The sequence below is a fragment of the Garra rufa genome, chromosome 5, assembly GCF_049309525.1.
Source record: "Garra rufa chromosome 5, GarRuf1.0, whole genome shotgun sequence".
Taxonomy (NCBI): Eukaryota; Metazoa; Chordata; class Actinopteri; order Cypriniformes; family Cyprinidae; genus Garra; species Garra rufa.
In genome coordinates, this window is record NC_133365.1 from 9,739,982 (window position 1) to 9,760,869 (window position 20,888).

Consider the following 20,888-nt stretch of genomic DNA (forward strand, 5'->3'; position numbering starts at 1 on the left):
CTGGTTTTAGCTGGAAGTAGCTGGTTTTAGCTGGTGGTCTCCCAGCCTGACCAGCTAAGACCAGCCTGGCCAGGCTGGGAGATCACCAGCTAAAACCAGCTACTTCCAGCTAAAACCAGCCAACCAGCCTAGGTTGGTTTTAGCTATTTTTTTTCAGCAGGAAGCTCAGCTGTTTTAGGAGAGAATCGTAAAACTGTATCTTTCTTTTGTAAATATAATAAAACTAAAGACTTTTTGGAGATATGAAGGATTCAGTACTATTCTATAGGTACTCAAGATTAAGATACGATTGGGTGAAACTGTGTGTGTTTTGCCCCCTCTAAACCAAAAACTGTTGAAGAGCAATAATCCTCTATAATCTAAGTCAACACTTCAACAATCAATCGGTTTAAGCTCTTCACTTCACTTGTATTCTCTTAGGAGCTCTTTTGTTTGCTGCAACTCCTCTGACAAAGACACATGGGACCAAGGACTCCTGAAGTCCTGGAACTGGTCTTTCTCACCCCCCCCCCCCTCTTCCTATGTTAAACTTTGACCTTAAAAGTGCTTTTCTACACCTTTTATATTATATATATTTATTTTGATGTTCATTTTTGCATTACTGTTAGACTTTGCACCGATTATCCACAAATGAAAATTATTAAGAAATAAATTGTAAATGCAAAAAGTGGTGAAGCTGATTGACACTTTTCAATAATCATTTTTTAAATGTTAAAAAAGTCAATCTCAAAGGTACCATTTTTGGCATAGCCATGTTACACATACTTACTACAGAAATAACAGAAATAATCCTATGTAGGAAAAACTGATAGTGGGATGTTATGTTTGAAACATTTTCCATGACTTTCCAAGAGTTTGTCAACATATTTGAGAATGGTCTGAACATGTGTGGTGCTCCCACATGAAAATATAATTTGTAATGTTTCTCAATCCAGAGCTGCTGAGAACTAATTCTGAATAATTTTCTATGCTTTTACTTAAAAAAAAAAACACATTTTATTTTTTTTAATTTTAGCTAGAATAAAAATAAAGTGTTTTCCATGTCTACCTTACATTTTGAGTTTGCTATGAATGAGCACTTCTTATCAAACATCAATCTGAAATCTCTTTGCCTCATTAGTTCAACCCCCTCAGCAATCATTTGTGTTTTTGCAATAAGGCAGGAATAGCAGCAGAGGAAACCCAGGTAAAACAAATCATGTGAATGTGAGTTCCTCCTGATTCTGAAGACTTTAGTCATGTTTGGTGTGATATTTATGCCTGAACATTTCAAAGATCCTGCAGATGTGCAGATAACAGAAGAAGATCAAACTAATCCTGTAAACACAAAACTGCTGAAATGACTGTCTACAAGAAAAACAGACAGGTCGATCTTCATTTGTCAGTCATTTACTTTAAAAAACGTGAAAAAGATACAAATCACTGTTGAGTCACATCAGCTTGATATTTAAAATGATGATTGAGTAACAAATGCTGTCATTGGTACAGAAAGCATCATGTCTTGGCAACGCACCCTTGGCTGTACTTCAATAACGTTATATCTATATATTTATTTATATATACTGTATATAGTCATATTTTAAAAAGGCAAAAAAGAAAAAGAACTTCATAGGAGTCATGTAGAATAAAAATGAATCAAACTGACACGAAATGTACAGTTTTAAGAAATATGAAAACACACTTATGAAAAGTGTATTTACAAAACATGCAGGAAAGTACAAATTGCAGGGCAAATTCTGCATCCAGGTCACTCTCGATGGACCGATTTGACATCTTCAAAAAGCAAATAGCAAATAATGCATATCAGTCGAAGTTTTATGCTGAGATATGCTGAATGAACTCTATTGCCTATTCAAGTTTCAATAGCAGAAAATGCTTTATAAATATAATTTGTGCTGCATTTTTAGTTAAGTTATTAAATAAGAAAAGGATTGAAGACATTTCATACGAGAAAGTCAAAAGTAATGCACTGTCATTCATAAAGGTCGTCTCTGGAAAGTGTTTTAGATGTGAACCGGAGCACAGCTGCTCACCACGACACCAGTATACAATCAGAAATACAGTTCATATATAAATATGGCATTTCAGCATCATTTAAAATTAGAGTTTACTCATCTCAAGGCTTCCACTCCGATTCTGGTTCAAAAGGCCTTGATTAAATGGATTCAAATGTTTCATAAAAATAATCTGCAAATGTTGCTTTTACACGATAAACATTCTGAACATGTCAGACATTACTTATTAAGTTTATCAATTCAATGTCGGATCACGAAAGTGCCTTTTTTAAAGAACTCTTTAGAAACATGATGATGCTGAGCTCTGTTTTTAAATGGATAATCACAGTTCATCATCCCGCTCTGTAGGATTTCTATAGCATGAAGTGATAGGGAAGCATTACACTAACGTGTAGCTGTCATCCTCAAAAGTCTCAGCCCTTTCCCTGTTTTAGCCATCTGTCTAGCGGTGAGGGCTCATGTTTGGACTCGGCTATTCAACGTCAGCTCCTCCTGTGAAACCACCAGCTGGCCGAATCCATTAGGTACTTGGAGGAATGGCTGTGAGATCTACAGGAGCTTGAGGATGGCGTTGTACATCTGTGTGAGGACGGTGAAATGAACAGGAAGGCAGGAGCGCCGGTCTTGAGAGGCAGGACTGCAGGTGAGCCAGGAAAGAGCGTTATACTGCTCCAGAACAAACCTAAAACACAGCAACACAAACATCAATCGCTGAAGGCCAGAGCAGACCTCCATACTGGTCCAGGCTGGTTTATAGACCAAAACTGATGGCAGGGGTTAAAGCAAAAAAAAAAAAAAAAAAAAAATCTTTTGACAAAATTATTTTCTCTCAGCCAAACACAATTCTACAGCCATACCTGTCACACACCCACTTAAGCAGTTTTTTTTCTTCTTGTAAATAGGAGTGCAGGAAAATGATCTGATCACCTTGCGAGTCATTTAGTTCATGAACATCATTAATCACACAGAAAACTAACAAATCATTCTGAGACAACTCGTTACTCCTTTAATGTAGAAATGAATTAATTGTTTACTACTACTGACCTGAGCACATCTGAGGTGGTTTTGGAGTCCAACGGGTGAATCCGTGAAGACGTCTTACCAGACACCAGATCGTCTGTCTGAGCGATGGAGATGTGATGATGCAGAGATGCCTGCAGACACAAGCACAAACACATCTTAAATGATTCACTCCTGATGCTTCACTCAAAGGATGAGTGTCACAAATTTACTATATATTCCTGTAGATCACAGCGCTAACAATGCAATGGTCATGGGTTGGATTCCACATGGTTCAGATACATGAACTGATAAAAAGTCTTTTTAGATAAAAGCATCTGTCAGTTCCTTGAACGTAAATGTAGTGAGAAAAAGCAACAGATGCATGTCAGAGTGAGTGCTTGTCCTGCTATCAGGCTCTGGTGAGATTTAGAGTTGTATGCAACGTTTCGGCAATGAGGTTGTCAACAACAAACTGTAAAGAAATTGTTTGTGATTTTTTTAATCTTGTCTCTCAGTTTAAGCAGGTCCCACCAGTGCAGACTGAGATAAGAGTGACTGATGAAAAATTCAGCTAAAAACCAGTTCACATCATTTATGTTTTCTTTGTTCTGTTTTCCTAGACATTTACGACAAACATTTGACATGACAGAACACATTTTTGATGTTGACCCATCATTGAGTGACAAATGTGCATATCTGTGACAAATGTGATCTGTCCCACCACATTAAAAAGTGTCAAAAACACATTATTGCAAGACACATTGTTTGTCTGACAGATTTTGAAAGCTGAGACTTCATTTTATATTAAAAGTACCAAAAGCACAAAGCTTATTGCTATTATTAGGTGGCTGGTGCACTACAAATATACCTAATTAATTCAATTGAAGACATGAAATATTATTTCCAAGCATACTGTCCCTGCGAGTATAACACATGGAAGGAATTCTGATAATAGTCCCACATATATATAAATATATAAATCAATTCCAGTGGCCTGGCAACTTCTCAAGGTGCTCCCAATCCAGGCCATTTGCATAGGCAGGTTATCTCAAAATATTATAACTTTAATTGCTATGAGTTAATTCTTGTCATTTTAACTTTACTCTCAAAAAATTTCAACTTTATTCTCGAAACATTTCAAATTTACTCTCGACTTTTCGACTTTATTCTTGTAATTTCGACTTTATTCTTGAAACGTTAAGACTTTATTCTTGTAAATTCAACTTCATTCTTGAAAAATTTAGACTTTATTCTTGTAATTTCGACTTCATTCTTGAAACATTTCAACCTTATTCACGAAACATTTCAAATTTATTCTCGAAACATTTTCACTTTATTCTTGTAATTTCGACTTTATTCTTGAAACATTTAGACTTCATTCTCGAAACATTTCAAATTTATGCTTGAAACATTTCAACTTTATTCTTGTAATTTTGTCTTCATTCTTTAAACATTTCAACTTTATTCTTGTAATTTCGTCTTCATTCTTTAAACATTTTCACTTTATTCTTGTAATTTCGACTTTATTCTTGAAACATTTAGACTTCATTCTCGAAAAACATTTCAAATTTATGCTTGAAACATTTCGACTTTATGCTTGAAACATTTCGACTTCATTCTCGAAACATTTCAGATTTATTCTTGTAATTTCGACTTCATTCTTGAAACAATTAGACTTTATTAGACTTCATTCTCGAAACATTTCCAATTTATGCTTGAAACATTTCGACTTTATTTTTGTAATTTTGACCCTATTCTTGAAACATTTCGACTTTATTCTTGTAATTTCATCTTCATTCTTGAAACGTTCCTACTTTATTCTCGAAACATTTCAGATTTATTCTTGTAATTTCGACTTCATTCTTGAAACAATTAGACTTTATTAGACTTCATTCTCGAAACATTTCAAATTTATGCTTTAAACATTTCAACTTTATTCTTGTAATTTCGTCTTCATTCTTGAAACATTTATACTTCATTCTCGAAACATATCAAATTTATGCTTGAAACATTTCGACTTTATTTTTGTAATTTAGACCTTATGCTTGAAACATTTCGACTTTATTTTTGTAATTTCGACCTTATGCTTGAAACATTTCGACTTTATTCTTGTAATTTCAACTTTATTCTTGAAACATTTCGACTTTTCTTGTAATTTCTACTTCATTCTTGAAACAATTAGACTTTATTAGACTTCATTCTCGAAACATTTCAAATTTATGCTTGAAACATTTTGACTTTATTTTTGTAATTTCGACCTTATGCTTCAAACATTTCAACTTTATTCTTGTAATTTCGACTTTATTCTTGAAACATTTAGACTTTATTCTTGTAATTTCGTCTTCATTCTTGAAGAATTTCGACTTCATTCTTGAAACATTCCGACTTTATTTTCCAAACATTTAGACTTTTTTTTTTTTTAATATTTTGACTTTACTCTCATAATTTCGCCCTTAATTCTCAAAATATTTCAACTTTATTCTTAAAATATGACTTTAATATCATAATTATAGATTTTTTTGTTTTTTAACGTAGCACTAAAACAGTGTCGTAGTAAATGAGTGCAACGGTTCGTACCTTAAGAAAGAGCGGACACTGATACTGTGCTTGCGGGTATGATGCCCAGAACCAGTGCGGCAGGCCGTCAGCTGGAGCCGTGGACACGTAGTATCCCAGAGCCAGTGGCTGCTGCTTCAGCTCTTCTGGAGCGTCCCGGGACATCAGACGCTCGCCCTGGCTCTGCAAACACACCAAAAATGGACAGTTTCACACAGGCATGTTAACAGCATGACGTACAGGAACAGAGCATGCATTCTGACCCACCCGCGTGTGCTGGAAGTGTGATCCAGAGCCCAGGCCGGACGGCGATCCAGGCGAAGGGACGGGGGACGTGTTGGGCGACGGGTGCAGGGTTCCTGTCAGCAGCATCATGTCGTCGTGACCGATGTCGCTCTCCAGCTCATCAGGGAAGGGCAAACCGAACATATCATCTAAGGATGGACAGAAAGACGGCCTTCAGATTGAGCAGATCTCATGAACACCACAGTCCTTGCATTCAGCACTCTTTATATATATATACAGTCAAACCAAAAATTATTCAACACCAGATATCATTTTTTATATTTTTTTTACTAGAGGGTGCAGGACACTATAGTTCATTTATGTAAGTGGGAATAGTAAAATAAATTAAACTGTGACATATAATATATCATTATAAAGATGAATTTGTTCTGACACTGTTCTGATCTTGTCATATTTTACTACCATTTTCTAAATTATAGCGAATAAACAGTGATAATGTGAGAAATGTTGAAGGTGTCTGAATAAATTTTGGTTTGATTGTATACTATATACTGTTTTAAAAGTGAACTGCTTGATTTTTTATTTGGTTGCCAAATGTAACTCTATTATTGCTCAGCTCTAATCTGCTAAATGCGATAAGGCATTAAGATATTAGGATATTATAAATATTAACATGATGGATTTTTTTTCTGTAAAGCTGCTTTGAAACAATGTGTGTGAAAACCCCTATACAAATACATTTGGTTTGACATTCACACGTCATCTATTTAAAGCAAAAAAAATTACAGAAAGCGGACTATGTGTTCATCACAGGACTGACTTTTCCAGTCAGACTGAGTTCCAGTGAAAGACTCTGAACTTGTGATGGTTTTGTGTGATTTTTGTTGTATAACTGTGATTGTCTTTAGCTGATTTGTTGTTTTAATGGGCAGCTTTTGTAAAACTAGATTTTACTTAAATAAAGGTTGCTGCGATGTCGTACGAAAAACAGCATCACCTTCTGGTGACATTATGAAACACACATGAATACAAGTCCAGTTTATATTCATCATCTGTGACCACTCACACAGTCTGCAAACAAATCAAAACCATCTTTACAGCTAGTGTAAATAACCTAAAGGATGATATTAGTTTTGCACTTTAATAATTGTCCTTTACTTTTTATGTGTATAATGATATTTGATTATTCCTACACAATATAATAGCTCTTATTTTGAAAGGTGATCCTGTGATTTTGTAAGTTTGGTAGCAGTTTATTTAACAGTCCTGTACAGACAAAATTACAATAACTGCGTAATAACTAGGCACTAACCCTGAAACTACCTTTAAACCTCATATATGACCCTGGACCACAAAACCAGTCTTAAGTAGCACATGTATATTTGTACATTGTATGGGTCAACATTATCTATTTTTCCTTCATGCCAAAAATCATTAGAATTTAAAGTAAAGATCATGTTCCATGAAGATATTTTGTAAATTATACCATAAATACATTAAAACTGAATTTTTGATTAGTAATAACAACGATGACGATGACGAAATCATTTCGTTGACGCCACTTTTTTCCATGACGAAAACGAGACGATGACGAGATAAAAATGGCTCGTTGATGACTAAAACATGACGAGACGTGTGTGAGTTTTCGTTGACGAGACGAGAATAGACGAAAATGTTAGTGGGTGGTCCGTCAGACGTTTAAAATGCATGACATTTCTGCTTATTGTGCATGCCAATTAAAACCGAAAAAAGTACCTGCCGCTATGGCAAGCCGTTTTAGCATTAAATGCTCTTTACCATAATAGTATGGCAAGCCGTTTTAGCATTCCATCCTTGTTTGTCTTTTATGTTTTAAAACATTCCTTCATTATTGTAATTATTGGTAAAAAAAATAGTCGATGCGGAAGCTCACATTGTGTTGAATTAGCCTATAGATCTGCTATTTTCAGAACTTATAAGTGACACTACCCAACAGCAAAATACTTACTGACCTACATTAATTTGTTAAAAGACTACTTTTCCCCCAGTTTATTGACTAAAACTAGACTAAAACCTTTTTGACTTTTCGTCGACTAAAACTAGACTAAAACCTTCTTGACTTTTCGTCGACTAAAATTGGACTAAAACTATCACATATAGAAGTGACTAAAATTTGACTAAAACTAATAACCATTTTAGTCCAAAAGACTAAGACTAAGACTAAATCTAAGATGGTTGTCAAAAACAACACTGTTGTTAAGAACTTCTTTTGGACAACTTTAAAGGCGATTTTCTCAATATTCTATTTTTTGCAACCTCAGATTCCAGATTTTCAAATAGTTGTATCTTGGCCTAATATTGGCCTATCCTAACAAAGCTTATTTATTCAGCTTTCAGATAATGTATAAATCTCAATTTGGAAAAATTGACACTTATGACTGGTTTTGTGGTCCAGGGTCCCATTACTAAGATCTTTCTTGGGCATGTACTACAAAATAAAGTGCGAGGATACGGTGAAATTATTTCAGGGTTTAAGTTCATGGATTGAATGCTCAAGGTCTGTTTGTTTACTGTGATGTAGGAGTGATTTATTCTATATTTGTAGGTCTCCTGACCATTTTTCTGGAAGGTCACGCATGTTGTGTTGCAGTAGGTGCAGTGTATGCGTGCGTCTTGTGTAGTGTGTGTGACGGTGTTGTGGTACCAGGGTTGTCTTCAGCGGGGTATGTGCTGGGCGCCACCTGTGTGGTGGAGGAGGTGGGAAACACCAGGATGTGCGTGCAGGACGCATCCTGAGGAGTGTTGAGTTGAGATGTCTGCAGGTTGAGTGCAGTGCTGCGGCCGAACACTGAGCCCATTGTCACTGCATCTGCACACGCATACACACACAAACACACACATTTTTCATTAGTTGATCATAATCATAATGATTCAGCTGTGCAGCCCTATCACTGTTAAGTCTTTACGCAGGTGTCTGATGTCCGAGACCACACAGAACAAAAGCAGCTCGCACAGAAGTGCACGTTTCACCTGGCATCACCACAAAAGATCCCTGCGGCTCCATGGAAACCAGGCATGCGCTGAGAATGGAGGGCGAATCAGCAGTGGACAAACCACACATAAGACACGCCTCCCTCAGCTGACGGCTAATAGAATGCAGCGAATGCTCGCCCAGCAGCACACTCCAGTCTGAAAGAAAGAGAGCCAGCTAATAAATATTCATGAGGGTCTTTGTTAAAAATATATCAGTCCAACTGACACACCTTTTAGTTCCCCATGGCCTAGTCTTCCCAAACGGCCAATCACGATCCTCCAAGGCAGCGATGTCATCTGAATAATGCTCACGCACCATTCCCATAACTTCTGGAGGCCAATTTTACGAGGAGAAAACTTGGGCCGCCGGGCTCTGCGAGTAAAGAGAGAATGCGCCGTTTCTTTAGACTGGAGCTGAAACATTGCAGGTAGATGAACTCAAATGAACAGGCGTCACCTGTTGGGTACGTCGATGTTGATGACACAGGTCTCCAGCAGCTCCCCCTGCTGATCTGTGCAGGACACCAGGATCCAGCGCTGGTCATGTGACAGACAATATCCCACGAACAGCACGTTACAGCGTGAGGGAGCATCTGAACACACGTCACCCACCTCAGACTGTTTACTGCGTGTTGGACCCAGGATGAAGGGCGGAGAATACAGACGTGTGACACTGGGGCTCTTTAACACACACAGGAAACATCATTCACTCAAAAGAAATGAGACAGCAGCAAGTATACAAATGAAACTAATGTAATACATAGTGTAAATACACTAGAGTTTAAAAGTTGGGGGTGGGAAAGATTTTGTAAAGGAAGTCTCTTCTGCTCACCAACGCTGCATTTATTTGACCAAAATACAGTAAAACAGTGACATATTTTTACTGTTTTATAAGTGAATGTATGTTAAAATGTAATTTATTCCTGTGAACAAATCAGAATTTTCAGCTTCATTACCACAGTCTTCTGTCACATTATCCTTCACAGAAAATTATAATATGCCGATTTGCTCAAAAAACATTATGAACGTTGAAAACAGTTGTGTTGGATCATATTTTTGTGGAAACCGTGATGCATTTTATTTTTCATTATCAATGACTTTATTGTCACTTGATCTATTTAATACATCCTTGATGAATAAAAGCATTAATGTTTTTAATTTATTTAATTTTTTTATTATTATTTTTTCATTTTACCAAATACTTTTGAATGGTAGTGTATTATGGTTTCCACTGAAGACTCAAGTAATGGCTGCTGAGTACTCATCTTAGCATCACAGGAAAAAATTATTTAAAAAAAAAAAAAAAAAATACAAAGTGGTTCCTTTAAATTGTAAAAAAGATTTTGCAATATTATGATTTTACTGTGTTTTTGACCAAATAAACGCAGCCTTGCTGAGCAACTTTCAAAATCAAAAACATTGCAAATTGGATACAATTTAATAGAAAAGATGTTTAAATATAAAGTATTTATATATGTGACCCTGGACCACAAAACCAGTCATAAGGTTAAATTTTACAAAACTGAGAAGTATACATCATATGAAAGCTCAATAAACAAGCTTTCTATTGATGTATGGTTTGTTAGGACAGGACACTATTTGTCTGAGATACAACTATTTGAAAATGTGGAATCTGAGGGTGCAAAAAAATCAAAATGCTGAGAAAATCACCTTTAAAGTTGTCCAAATTAAGTTCTTAATAATGCATATTACTAATCAAAAAATACATTTTGATATATTTATAGAAGGAATTTTACAAAAAATCTTCATGGAGCATGATCTTTACTTAATTTCCTAATGATTTTTGGCATAAAATAAAAATCAATAATTTTGACCCATACAATGTATTTTTGGCTATTGCTACAAATATACCCCAGCGACTTAAGACTGGTTTTGTGGTCCTGGGTCACATATTGGGTACTGCAAAAACATGAACAAATGATTCATAAATAATTTGTAAAGATGTGTAAATAGGGCGAATTCAGGTTAATCGGGACACTTTTTGCCATCGAGATACTTCTCCACTGCAAAAAATGCTTTTCTTACTTAGATTTTCTGTCTTGTTTCTAGCCAAAATATCGAAAAATTCTTAAATCAAGTAAGATTTTATAGACAAGTAAAAATGTTTTCAGAAAAAACAAGTCAAAATTAAGTGCGTTTTTGCTTGAAACAAGAAAAATAATCTTGTTTTCTGTTTTTTTGCTTACGCCATTGGCAGATTATTTCGCTTGATCTAAGCAAAAACTCCTTTAATTTTGACTTAATGAAAATGAAAATTGACTTTTTACTCATCTAGAAAATCTTACTTGATTTAAGAATTTTTAGAAATAAGATGAAAAATCTAAGAAAGAAAAGCATTTTTTAATGATTAGTAAACGTGTATATACACTTACAAATGATGAATAGATGGAGTACCGCAAAAACAGGAACAAAAGGTTGATAAATAATTTGTTAGGATCTGTCTACACAACAAAGACCAAATATGTGACCTTTATAGACTGTCATTATAAGTTAGTGAATAATATGTTAACATTAATATTTTGTAGATGTAAAATTTGTAAAAAAGCATTATAGGTTATATATAAACTGAAGTTTAATGACATTTGTTAGCATAACTTTCTGTTAAAATAATTTGTAGATATGCAGAGTGCATGAGACAGTTTAATGACATTTGTAAGCATTACCTAATGATCTATTAAGCATTATATAATGATTGTTAATGATTTATTAACATATCATATCACATATCACCCTTTAAATCATTGTAGAAGTGCATGAACTGAAAGTTGAATGACATTTATAAGCATATCAGCGACCATTAAATACCATTCTGTTAATCATTAGATAATGTTTGATAACACATTATTAAACATTAACAAGCACATTATCACATATTTCTAGATATGTGATCGGTTAAGCATTAAATAATAAATGTTTATTAATGATTTACTAGTGAAAGTTACTATAAAGTGTTACTGCATCAACTTAATGAATAAATGTCAACGCAGAGCACAAAACAAGAATGAGGTATCCCTCAAACAAAGCAATCTATACAGCTCTCTTTATGATAACAAGGGTGATTTATTGGGTTACACTTGTCGATGTTACAGTGTAATTACTGAGTAATATTAATTAACACAATAAAAAAAGTTTGTCGAGACAAACTTTAAGTTGGCTTGAGAAACATTTAAAAAAGTTTAAAAAGTTTAAAAAAAATGTTAAGTCTTAACATTTTTTAAGTTTGATTGTTTTCAGTCTGAAATAGTTTGAAGTTTAAATGTTTTGAAGGCAATACAATCTCCCAGTGATTAGAATGTTGCTAGCATGATTAGCAAGTTGTTAGCATGTTGCCAGCATGTTTCTAGCATGATTAGCAAGTTGTTAGCATGTTGCCAGCATGTTTCTAGCATGATTAGCAAGTTGTTAGCATGTTGCCAGCATTTTTCTAGCATGATTAGCAAGTTGTTAGCATGTTGCCAGCATTTTTCTAGCATGATTAGCAAGTTGTTAGCATGTTGCCAGCATGTTTCTAGCATGATTAGCAAGTTGTTAGCATGTTGCCAGCATTTTTCTAGCATGATTAGCAAGTTGTTAGCATGTTGCCAGCATGTTTCTAGCATGATTAGCAAGTTGCTAGCCTGTTTCTAGCATGATTAGCAAGTTGTTAGCATGTTGCCAGCATTTTTCTAGCATGATTAGCAAGTTGTTAGCATGTTGCCAGCATGTTTCTAGCATGATTAGCAAGTTGTTAGCATGTTGCCAGCATGTTTCTAGCATGATTAGCAAGTTGCTAGCCTGTTTCTAGCATGATTAGCAAGTTGTTAGCATGTTGCCAGCATGTTTCTAACATGATTAGCAAGATGTTAGCATGTTGCCAGCATTTTTCTAGCATGATTAGCAAGTTGTTAGCATGTTGCCAGCATGTTTCTAGCATGATTAGCAAGTTGTTAGCATGTTGCCAGCATGTTTCTAGCATGATTAGCAAGTTGCTAGCCTGTTTCTAGCATGATTAGCAAGTTTCTAATATGTTTCTAACATGATTAACAAGTTACTAGCATGTTGCAAGTCTTCTTCTTGCATGATTGTCATGTTACTGGCATGTTGTCATCATGATTAACAAGTTGCTAGCATGTTTCTAGCTTGATAAGCAAGTTGCTAGTATGTTGCTATCATCTTTTTAACATGATTAGCAAGTTACTAACATGTTTCTAATATGATTAGCAAGTTGCCAGCATGTCACTAGCATGTTTCTAATATCATTAGCAAGTTTCTAGTATGTTGCTCAAATTTTCAACATGATTAGCAACTTTCTAGCTTGTTTATAGCATGATTAGCAGGTTGCTAACATGTTTCTAACATGATTAACAAGTTACTAGCATGTTGCTAGTCGGCCAGTGACATGCTAGTCACGTTAAAAACATGCTAGTAACTTGCTAGTCATGCTAGAATCATGCTAGTGGCTTGCTAATCATGCTAGCAACTTGCTAATCATACTTGCAACATGATAGAAACATGCTAGTAACTTGCTAATCATGCTAGCAACATGCTAGTAATGTAATCATGCTAGCAACATGCTAGTAATGCTAGCAACATGCTAGCGACATGCTAATCATGCTAAAAACATGCTAGTAACTTGTTAATCATGTTAGCAAAATTCTAGTGACATGTTAGTAACAGGCTAATCATGCTAGAAACATGCTAGTGACATGCTAGTAACATGCTAATCATGCTAGAAACATGCTAGTAACTTGTTAGTCATGTTAGCAAAATGCTAGTGACATGTTAGTAACAGGCTAATCATGCTAGCAAAATGCTAGTGACATGTTAGTAACAGGTTAATCATGCTAGCAACATGCTAGTGACATGCTAGTAACATGCTAATCATGCTAGAAACATGCTAGTAACTTGCTAATCATGCTAAAACAACTAAAAACATACTAGCAACTTGCTTTTAAACTTTTAAAACTTTTTTCACTTCTTAAACTTTTTAAACTTTCTTGTCCGGCTTTCTCAAGCCAACTTAAAATTTGTCTTGACAAACTTTTTTATCTTGTTGTCATTATAATAGTAAGTACATGTAACGTGCAACAAGAACACCTTAAGATAAAGTGTTACCATTTACTGTTTTTGGATCACAACACATTACTTGCATCCAGTTCAGTACAGTATAATCAAGCCTGACCTCTGGGCTCTTGAGCGCTGACTGTATGTTGGATGCAGGGCCAAATCCAGTGAGGGACCTGATGTGCGTCTGTCTGGGTAGCAGACGGCGGCTCTGTGAGTATGTGGAGAAGGCCAGCGATCGCAGGTGCTGCAGATACTCAGGACTCTCTCCGCTGGCTGGCTGCAACAGATGCTGACACGGCAACACCTACAAATCAAAGTGAACCTCTGATACACCACTAATGATTTGTGAAAGACGTGTTAGGATGAACCTGTCCTGACCTGTAGCACCAGTGCAGGCTGAATGCTCTCTGGCAACGTGCTCAGCATATCCGTATAGCAGCGCAACAGCGCTAAAAGCCACACGCTGCCCGCATCCACGTCCTCCCCGCCCTCTTCATCTCGTGACCCCGCCCCCGAGCACAGGAAGGGATCCACCACATAAAGCACGATGGCTGGTGGGTGGGCGTGACTGTCTGCTGACTCCGCCACTGTAGGAATGCCAATCCGCTCCCTCTCTGCTAAACTGCAAGAACAATGACATTAATCTCCAACTGCAATAGTTGGTAACTAACAATAGTAATAAAAAAGGATGATAATGATTTAATAAGTTGGGACATTATACAGTTGAGGTCAAAAGTTTACATCCCCCCTTCAGAATCTGCAAAATGTTAATTATTTTACCAAAATAAGAAAGATCATACAAAATGCATGTTATTGTTTATTTAATAACTGACTTGAATAAGATATTTTACAAAAAAGATGTTTAGTCCACAAGGGAAAACAGTAGTTGAATTTATAAAAATGACCTCATTCAAAAGTTTACATCCCCTTGTTTCATAATACTGTGTTCTGACCTGAATGATCCACAGCTGTGTTTTTCTGTTGAGTGATAGTTTGTGAGTCCCTTGTTTGTCCTGAACAGTTCAACTGCCCGCTGTTTTTCAGAGAAATCCTTCAGGTCACACAAATTCTTTGGTTTTCCAGCATTTTTTTGTGTATTTGAACCCTTTCCAAAAATGACTGTATGATTTTGAGATCCATCTTTTCACACTGAGGACAACTGAGGGACTCAGCTATTACAAAAGGTTCAAATGCTCACTGACGCTTCAGAAGGAAAAAACACGAGAAAAAACATTAAGAGCCAGGGGGTGAATTTTTTTTTTTAACAGAATAGAGATGTGTAGGCTACATTTTTCTTATTTTGCTTAAATTTGTATTTTTTTATTTATCACTGCCCTTCAGAGGCTATAGAAGATAGTTACATGTTTCCCAGAAGACAGTAAGTTAAATTTACCCTGATCTTTAAATTCAAAATTTTTCACCCCCTGGCTCTTAATGCATGTTTTTTTGCTTCTGGAGCATCAGTGAGCATTTGAACCTTCTGTAATAGTTGCATATGAGTCCCTCAGTTGTCCTCAGTGTGAAAAGATGGACCTCAAAATTATACAATCATTGTTGGAAAGGGTCAAATACACAAAAATGCTGAAAAACCAAATAATTTGTGGGACCTGAAAGAATTTTTCTGAAGAACAGCAGAAAGTTTAATTGTTCAGGACAAACAAGGGACTTATGAACAACTATCACTAAATAAAAAAAACACAGTTGTTGATCATTCAGGTAAGAACACAGTATTAAGAATCAAGTGTATGTAAACTTGGGTCATTTTTATAAATTCAACTATTATTTTCTCTTGTGCACTATATGTAAACATATTTTATGTGGAATATCTTATTCAGGTCAGTACTAAATAAACAATAACATGCATTTTGTATGATCCCTGTTATTTTGGTCAAATAATTAACATTTAGCAGATTCAGTAAACTTTTGACCTCAACTGTATAAACAATTATAAATTTTCACTTGAAAAAGATTCTGCTGAACGTTTTTAAAAAATTGGGTTTTTCAACAAATTTTCTGCTATTTGCCTTAAAGTGCTGCATTATTCCAATCATGGCATACGTTATTCAACTCTAATGTAAATAAAACTTTGATAACTGAGTAAATTCTGGTAGTACCACTCAGTGACACTACAGTAAATATCACACCACATTGGTGTTGGGGTATATTTTACATAATCAATGAAATACAATAGTAAAATCTATCAAATGATGTGAATTAGCAGTATACTAGTTATTATATCAGTGGTCAGTCATGGGACACACCAGTTCACACAGCATGACGTTCTTAACTACAGTTAAAGACTAAAGTTGTAGGCGCTCTGTGCTGTAGAGTGATGTCTCACCTCTCGGCGCTCTCAGCTGATGGTGTGTTGTTTGAGTCGCCTGTAACCACCTGTCCCGGTTCTGCACCGCTGGACTGGCATGTGGCGGCGGAGATGGGGTTAGGGGTGTTTCCTGAGTTGCTGTCTCCATCAGTGGATACAGGCTGTTGGGTGGATGCTGGCGGAGTGAGAGGAACAGAAGCGGGTGGAGGCTTTGGAGGGACGAGGAGGCTGCTATCCAGCATCAAGGTAGAGAGCTGCGGCCCTGAAAAAGTGATTTGATTGACAGCAGTGGGTCTAGAGGCAGTGTTGTCCAGAATGAAGTGTTCTATCATATGATACAAATATTGGCCATATGTCCTAAAAAACATGCAATGCACAATTATTTACACTCTTGAAAAATACGATACACCCCCTCCAGTGGCCAATTTCTTTCAAACATTTTCACAGACCTTTGAGGCCATGAGTCAAACAGGCCCACTGAGTTTCGTTTTGATCGGCCTCTATCAACCTTGTCTAATGTGTGCTCAAATGTCTGCGGCCACTGGCGACCATGTTTTTTTTTTATACGCGAATGTCCTTAGATACTTGTGGTACTTTGGACCACGATTGTGCACAGCGATTTTCATGTTGAAAGGACAAATGTTTGCATAGTTATAGCTATGTTTTTTCTCTCTTACAGTGCCACCAAATGGCCAAGGTTTGGCGAGGATATCACATTTCATTCAGGGGTTACTAAAAGTGGGCCCGCCCCTTTCAAACGTTTTGAAATTCCTTTGTGACATTGAGTTGAAAGTTAAACTTTTTTTGATAATTATTGATATGCACTCTCCGGAGAATGTTCCTGCAGTGGTTTGGTTCCGATTGGGTAAAAAAAATGTAGGACTAGTTCGCAAAAAAGTAGATATTTCAAAAAATCCAAAATACCCGAAAACTCACAATCAAATTTGAGGCATGCATTTTGTCCGGCGTGAGCCAAGGATTCCAACGACATAAGACACTTGAGCCTGCGACTCACAGTTTAGAAGAATGTTGCTCCAGAACTAACAAAAGAAGTTGATCCAGGAACACATCCTACTTGGTTAAAGGTGCCATAGAATGGAAAACTGAATTTACCTTGGCATAGTTAATAACAGCTCAGTACATGGACATGACATACCTGAGTCTCAAACACCATCGTTTCCTCCTTCTTATATAAATCTAGTATTTGCAAAAGACCACCGAAAAATAGGTCAATTCCAACATAACAGGTCTGTTACGCAACTTCCCCGGGATAGTTAATAGTTACGCCTCCAGCATTTGCATCCCCCCGCCCCAATCATCAGTAATGTCAGCACCTCAGTTAAACAAGGCGAGTCACTCAAGGGACACGGTTAGCTTAATGCTAGCGCTAGCCTGTTACATTGCTATACATAGGATTTCACTTACCACATAAACAGAGAGATGAGTGCGCTGATGATGGTGAATGATGGAGAAATAACTGCCTGATGATGGCGAATGATTTACAGATCTGGAGAATCACTGACAAGCAGCTCAACTTGATTGGTAAGTACTTGTGTCTCTGCATTGTAACTTTACACAGAGCACATGCATCACAGTAATCAGACTAATATATCCGCGATTCAAAATGGCAGATTCAACAAACCGCATATTAAAAGCGGCTAGAGCTCCTAATTAAATATATATTTTTATATATTTAATGTGTGAGCTATTGATAGAGCAGGTCTGTGAAACGGCCAATCAGAGCAGAGCTCATTAATATTCATGAAGCTTCCAAATAACAGAGCATTTCATTCCAGGGGCAAATCCTAGGGTTGTAAATGCACCTGTAAAACCATTTCTGGAGATTTTTTGCCCTTTCCTATGCCATATACCTTCTATGTAGATATCAGAACAATTTAAAAATATTGTATAAATGCATTCTATGGCACCTTTAAATTACTGCAAAAAAGGCTTACCTTACTTAGTATTTTTGTCTCGTTTCTAGTCAAAATATCTAAAAATTCTTAAATCAAGATGCATTTAGTTGATAAGCAAAATAAAGTTCACTGCACATCGTTAGTAAATCCTGACAGTACTATTTTAATGCCAAAAGACGGGTTGCGCTGGCACAAGCTGTTAGTAAATCTGGCTCTCAGTTTTGTTTCCTGGGGAAAAATTTCTAAATTAAGTGAATTTTGCTTAAAACAGGTAAAATTATCTGCCAGTGGGGCAAAGAAATTCCTCTTAAAACACGATTATTTTTCTTACCCACTCCAGCAGATAATTTTAGTTGTTTTAAGCAAAATGTGTTTAATTTATTTTTTATTTTGCAGTGATCATTGGCACAACATCTGGTGATTCACTCCAATGAAACAGGAACAAAATAACAGAAGGGGTTCCTACCGAGTGTGTTTCTGCAGATGTGTTTGTAGAGTTTGAGTTTGTTGAGGTTTTCCTCCTGATGTTGTCCAGCCCAGAGCCCTGAGAACCACTGATCTTCTGTCTCCTCCTCACACTCCATTGAACCCACCGGGACAATCCCATCTCTGGACACCCGTGCTAGCGGACGATGCTTCCCCAGCCGACACGTCTGTGTGCAAGAAGAGAAAACTGAGTTGCCAGAACTCTTTTGATGGACACAGTCCACAGGTGTTTGATTGGACAACAATTTTTAAACAAAAGTGCAAGGAGAGTCCTCAACATTTTCTATTTTCTCAAAATAGTTTTTCAGTCTCAGCAACCTTTCTTTTAGACTCAGGACAAATCTAATTTACTCTGCACCTGCTTCATGAGATAACTGCATAATTAAACAGAGATTAGGGAACACTAATCCTGCTCCTGGAGGACCACTGTCCAGCAGAGTTTAGCTCCAATCTCAATTAAACACACCTGAACCAGCTAATCAAGGTCTCTGGGATTATTAGAAACATCCAGACAGGTATGCTGGCTAAATCGGAGCTAAACTCTGCCGGATATTGGCCCTCCAGGAGCAGTAGTGCACACCCCTGATGTGGATGAAACGAAATGTGCTTCTAATTGAAGAATCACTCATTTACATAAGGGCAATACATGAGTGATAATAATATACCTCATAGACGGCACTGAGCTCCTGGAAGAAAGCTTTGGCGCTGCTGAGCAGGGTGTCATAATTGGGACACAGTACCAGGAAGGCCACATCCCTCTGACCTCCGTACGGCTCCAGCAGAAACTTCTCCCAGAAGGGAAGAGCAAGCGGAGACAGAGACAGAAAATCTCGATCGTATCCCAGTAGCACGCTGGGGATCGGCAGTGGCTCTGGGGATTCCTCGGAACCTGATTGTTGGAATGAGATGTTTAGTCTCAACAAGATTTCAAGATCTGAGTCAAGAAAATACTTTTTATAATTATAGAAAATACTTGTAATGAAGATCTGATGGGTGTAGTCTCACCATAAGAACCTCGTCCAGCCATCTTGTGGAACTGCTGCCATGTGAGAGGACCCTGAACATGCTGAATATTCTCCCAACTCCTGCCCGTCCTCTTCTTCTGGATCGCATCCTGCAGGAATGGCTGGAGGGACAGCAGCATCCGCACCACATCTTGAGAGGATAGCTTGCTGATGTCCAACACTGAGGACACACAAGGTGAACAAACACGTCAATAAGAACACACTGCACTAAACTCACCACCATATATATATATATATATATATATATATATATATATATATATTTGCCAAGCTATGAAACATGCTACCTGTTTCTGAATCGGAAATGCTAGTTCATGCATTCATGACCTCTAGACTGGACTATTGTAATGCACTGCTAGGTGGTTGTCCTGGATCTTCAATAAACAAGCTACATGTAGTTCAAAACACAGCTGATAAGAATCCTTACCAGGTCAAGAAAATATGACCATATTACCCTAATTTTACAGTTTCTACACTAGCTACCTATTAAGTTCCATTTCATTTAAAAAATATACTACTTACTTATAAGGCTCCTAATGGTTTAGCTCCTACGTACCTAACTAGTCTTCTATCACGCTATAATCAAGTCGCAAAACTCCAAACTTTTGGTAGTACCTACGATAGCAAAGTCCACTAAAGGAGGAAGAGCTTTTTTGCATTTGGCTCCCAAACTCTGGAATAGCCTTCCTGATAACATTCGGGGTTCAGACACACTCTCTCTGTTTAAATCTAGATTAAAAACACATCTCTATGTATCTCATAACCTTGTACTCCAGTTATATCTGATCAAATGCATATTATCATTCATTTGCTTGGGTTGAACAGCACCTACGCTATTTTTTTCTCTATTTGCTTTGTTTCTGCCATTCCAAGGTAGTTAGGAAACTACACAAGCTTAAATCTGGATCCAGCTTCATACAAAGATCTGAGATGACCTGAGAAAAGACAATGCCAGCCACTCAGAGAACCCCAGATGATGCCATCCCTGAAACAACATACAACTACCAAATTATGCTATAAATTTGATCGCAACATATAATCATTGCTGTTAATAGTGTTCATTGTCTGTTTGATTACATCATTAAATGGATATCAACTTGACACAGTCAACACTGATAAGCTACTTCTAAATATAACATAGAAACATTACTTTTCTGTAAAGCTAGGGTGTTCGGAGCGGTTGCTAGATAATTTCTTGTCTGGGTGTCAAGGTGTTCATTTATTTGTTAAAGCAGGGATG

The 20,888-nt window shown here is 36.7% G+C and overlaps 1 protein-coding gene across 2 annotated transcripts in view; it reads right to left on the bottom strand.

The window, feature by feature from the left end:
• Positions 1-1,373: 1,373 nt before the first annotated feature.
• LOC141335097 (mediator of RNA polymerase II transcription subunit 13-like) overlaps positions 1,374-20,888 on the bottom strand; it is a 58,739-nt gene continuing 39,224 nt past the window's right edge. For both annotated transcript variants that reach the window (XM_073840403.1, XM_073840402.1), the window contains exons 18-31: positions 19,629-19,808; positions 19,289-19,512; positions 18,604-18,790; positions 16,240-16,483; positions 14,277-14,520; positions 14,014-14,202; positions 9,289-9,512; positions 9,062-9,204; positions 8,829-8,987; positions 8,503-8,667; positions 5,841-6,007; positions 5,595-5,756; positions 3,060-3,169; positions 1,374-2,697 (exon numbers count right to left, since the gene is read on the bottom strand). In XM_073840403.1, coding sequence (XP_073696504.1) covers positions 2,565-2,697; positions 3,060-3,169; positions 5,595-5,756; positions 5,841-6,007; positions 8,503-8,667; positions 8,829-8,987; positions 9,062-9,204; positions 9,289-9,512; positions 14,014-14,202; positions 14,277-14,520; positions 16,240-16,483; positions 18,604-18,790; positions 19,289-19,512; positions 19,629-19,808 — 2,531 coding nt within the window. In that variant the 3' untranslated portion in view covers positions 1,374-2,564. The remainder of the gene's footprint in view (positions 2,698-3,059; positions 3,170-5,594; positions 5,757-5,840; positions 6,008-8,502; positions 8,668-8,828; positions 8,988-9,061; positions 9,205-9,288; positions 9,513-14,013; positions 14,203-14,276; positions 14,521-16,239; positions 16,484-18,603; positions 18,791-19,288; positions 19,513-19,628; positions 19,809-20,888) is intronic.